We start from the raw sequence: 3,735 nt of genomic DNA, 5'->3' as shown, positions 1-3,735 counted from the left end.
GGGACTAAGAGTAATAGCACCTCAAGGAGACTCTGCCCTTGCTCAGAGCTCAAATCACTTGCTCTGTCAAGGTACCACAAAAGATTTCAGGAGAACATTTGCTGAAACGGCTGCTACATCCAGAACATGAGGAACAAGTTCTGATACGTGGAGGACCTGTCTTGACTACGCCTGCCAGCATCTGGCCGATACCCAAGCCAAACAGAGACAGGGGCCACTGAAGGAGAAGGCAGAAAAAGGGAACTCCAGGTCTCTTAGTCAACAACAGGTAAGGAGAACAAGACTTGGAGGAGCCCTACTGGGAAAACTAAAGGTAGAAGGGGTAGATTAAAGAGCATAAAACCTAAGGATACAAAGAACAGAAAGTTGGGGGTATGAGGGGCACCCGATCTGTACCTTTTACAACATGTAAAATGGAATTTGAGGCTGAATGTTGGTATTTGCTTGCCAGGGAACAGCTGTATAAACCACCAGGAATGTGCTTCAGGCCAATTTAGTGCTTTTTTTTTTTGGTCTACTTTAACACTGTTACTGAATGGTATTACACAATACTGGTGTCTTGCTTTAAGGTCATTTTCCCAACATTTAGAATACTGTGTTTTTAAGGAATGTCTTCCTCTTGATCTTCTAAACTGAGAATACGAGAAGGAAATCTGCTGCTCTCTTGAAGTCAGCGGGAAGTTTGCTTGCATAAGGAGAACTGATTAGAACTCTTGACAGTGTTTCACAGCTTGTACAAAGTTCTCCAGCATATTAGAGCTCATCTTTTTCATTATTCTTCTTCAGGAAAGAAGCAAGGATATTGAGGCTTTTCTGGAGCTCCTCCTTTTTTCCATCGCTCATTTTGTTTTTCTCGATCAGTTTTGTGATTCGGACAACTTCGTTAGCAGCAAACTCTTCTCCCTGCTCCATTATCTTGCTCATAATTTTCAAGTATTGCTCAGCTGACTTCTTCTCATTTTCTTTTGTTTTTTCTAAGCTTTCTTGCCCCTTTTTCAGGAGGGACTGGCGTTCTGATTTCTCAGTGGTGCTCACAAACTTGCTGGCCAGCATGTCGTACTCTTTCAGGCAGCCCGGCATCCCCAGATAGATGCCGTTACTCTTCAGCCAGCGCTGAATAGCCCCGGCCTTGATTTGGCCACTGTAAGGTAGGGGATTGTCAAAGTCACCGTCCTGGAACAAGTAAAAAATAGGGAACTTCTCCTTATCCAGCTTGTACTTTTCTCCCAGCTCAGTGTTCAGTTTATCACCATAATCTGCCAAGAGAAAGTGAAACATGCAAAAGTTAATCAGAAGAAAAAATTCATTTAGGATTCCCTCCTACACAAACTGATAAATATTTGTCTCCAGAGTTTTAACATGTCCTAGTAACCTCTTTGCCAGGAAACGCCGTACAATGGAACAAAAACACCCCGGAAAATCCTATGTGGGAGGCAAAACCATCATTAGGTTTTTCAAAGAAAAAGACAAGACTCTAACAGTGCTTTGCTGAGCCTGTCATAGAGCAGGACCCCTGTGTACAAACCCCACTCTACTTACGGGAAACGAACAGCCATTTTTTTCCCTTATTTTGCTTTACCCATTGATTTTAGTTGATTTTATAGTTAAATGGATTTTTTTCCAGATCTATGTGCAGAGAGTGTACTAACACAACAGCAAGCCAAGCTACAAGACTTATCATCATCTTACATAAACTGCATTTATTCTTGAGGACAGAAAACATAAAGAAATTTCAACTATGCTACTTAGCTAAATCCATGTGTATTTACAGATAGCAGTGTGGGTGAGACTTCCCAGTTAGACAATTCCTGCAAGCTTAAATTCTTAATTCAAACTACAAAGTAAGCTGACAGTGACTCGGCCTTCACCGCTTTTCTCTTAAAGCCAATTACAAGAACATCGAGTTACACCAGCCACAGCGCAACAGCCGCTTTCCGTGCTTTACCAGCGATAAACGGAGGGTTTGCTACAATCACACATTTGCTTAGTTGACCAGGCTTGTGCCTAAGGCACAGTTCTTGTAAGGCCTGTTTCCTGGAAATGGACCAAAAGGTTTCTCTCAGCAAAGGAAGAAAAAGACGAAAAGGGCTAGGAATGGGGAGGGTGCCACCTAGTTTAGCAGCGTGGGCTGACTTGCTTTGTGACCCAGGTGCAAAGAGCTAAGCAGCACTCCTACGCTCGCCGTGGCAGAGCTCAGCGCCCAGCCGGAGCAGGTGCTTTGGTCTGACAGGGCCGGGCCCATCTCATTTCTCACTCTCAGAATTACCTCAGAGCCTGTTCTCATCACAAATTGCAGTCATTTTTATTTCCTCCACACCAACCCACGCTGCAGTAATCTGTCCAGAGTTCCTCACCTGATATTCCCACTTCAGCCACCAGAAGATCGTCCCTGGAGCCTGAGCTCTCTGCCAGCTTTTTAAACTCATCTTGTTTCTCACCATAAGGATACTGTGTGTCGAATTTCACAAGGACGAACTTATGCTTTGGAATTACCTAAAACAAGAAGAAAAAAAACCTTCAGCATTTCAAAGTCACCTCAGGTTGCTTTAGCTTGTTCTTCTTTTCCTGAGCAGCGAGTGGATGCAGAGGGAGAATGGAAATGTTATAATTACGGCCTTTCAAAAATGACTCACTGCAGTGTGGAGGAAAGAGGGAGCTCTGGGGGTACATATTCCTACACCAGATGATAAAAATGGTACGTGTAGGTTTGGGGGATCTGATAATGCCTTTAATTATACATGACTTGCTTACTGTAAATCTGATTAGCATCTTGGAAGGAAGTCAGCTCAACACTGCAGTGGGATATGAAGGGGATAGGGGCCAAATCTCATGTCAGGAAGTGTCCCAGCATGAGAACTGCAGCTCTCTAAGCGAGGAGGTGTGGGGAGGGAGCGGAGACGGTGGAGGTGCTGTGCTGGTTCACTAAATGGAGAATTAGTGTTTTAATTGATTCCCCTTCACTTGCGCTGCTACTTCTGAATTTTGCTCTGTTTGGATGACGCCCTTTCACATCAGCTTGGAAACGCATCTGCCACCTAGTTTGGGATTTTTTTTTTCCCCCTCCTCCCTCCAGGAGACCTTGCAAAATCTTTTTTCTGGGGAACAGGGTCAGATTGCAACACAGGTCCCCACCTACAAAGTGCGTGGCAAGCACTGCTCAGGCACTGGCGTAACACTGGGTGCAACAGTTAACCAGAGCCTTCGGTCCTGGGCCTGCTGATCCTTGATTCACCGTCCTGGTAAGAGGCGAGCATGGCAGGCGTTACGGCTGGGATATTTCTGGACTTTTAAAGTCCCTCTTGCAGCGTTCTGCCAATTACTTCAAATCCTTCTTACTGCAGAAGCGCTGGAAGCTCAGAAGGGCTGTAGAATGCAGTGGCGTTAAACCACCAGGAATGGTCTGTCACAGCAGAAAAATCAAGCGGGGGGGTGGCATGTGGCAGGAGGAATTTGATTGCGCCTGAGCCGTTTGTTGAGGGCAGATGCTTTTCACACAGCTCGGCTGGTTGATGTCTGCAGCTCATACTGTACAGCACACAATCCGTCTGTCCCACAGGCGTCTCGCCATCTGCCTCAGGCTGGGCCAGCGACACCTGTCACAGCACTAGTTGCTAGCGAAATCAAAATCCTGCCGCGGTGCCGGAGGAGACCCTCATTTCAGTGATTCAGCGGAGGGAAAAACCCTCCGTCCGGCGGAAGCCTACTGCCTTCTGCTTCACTCGGTGGAACCGGCCC

General features: G+C 46.0%; 1 protein-coding gene across 1 annotated transcript; it reads right to left on the bottom strand.

The window, feature by feature from the left end:
• Positions 1–376: 376 nt before the first annotated feature.
• Positions 377–2,493, bottom strand: ERP29 (endoplasmic reticulum protein 29; the record flags this gene model as incomplete). Its single annotated transcript, XM_010146917.1, has 2 exons — positions 377–1,256; positions 2,355–2,493. Coding segments are annotated over 2 exons (642 nt in total), but the record flags the coding sequence as incomplete, so codon positions are not given.
• Positions 2,494–3,735: the final 1,242 nt, after the last annotated feature.

The sequence above is a fragment of the Eurypyga helias genome, unplaced genomic scaffold, assembly GCF_000690775.1.
Source record: "Eurypyga helias isolate BGI_N326 unplaced genomic scaffold, ASM69077v1 scaffold35802, whole genome shotgun sequence".
NCBI classification, from domain to species: domain Eukaryota; kingdom Metazoa; phylum Chordata; class Aves; order Eurypygiformes; family Eurypygidae; genus Eurypyga; species Eurypyga helias.
The sequence above is the reverse complement of the archived record's forward strand: the minus strand, read 5'-3'. Positions and strand labels throughout refer to the sequence as shown.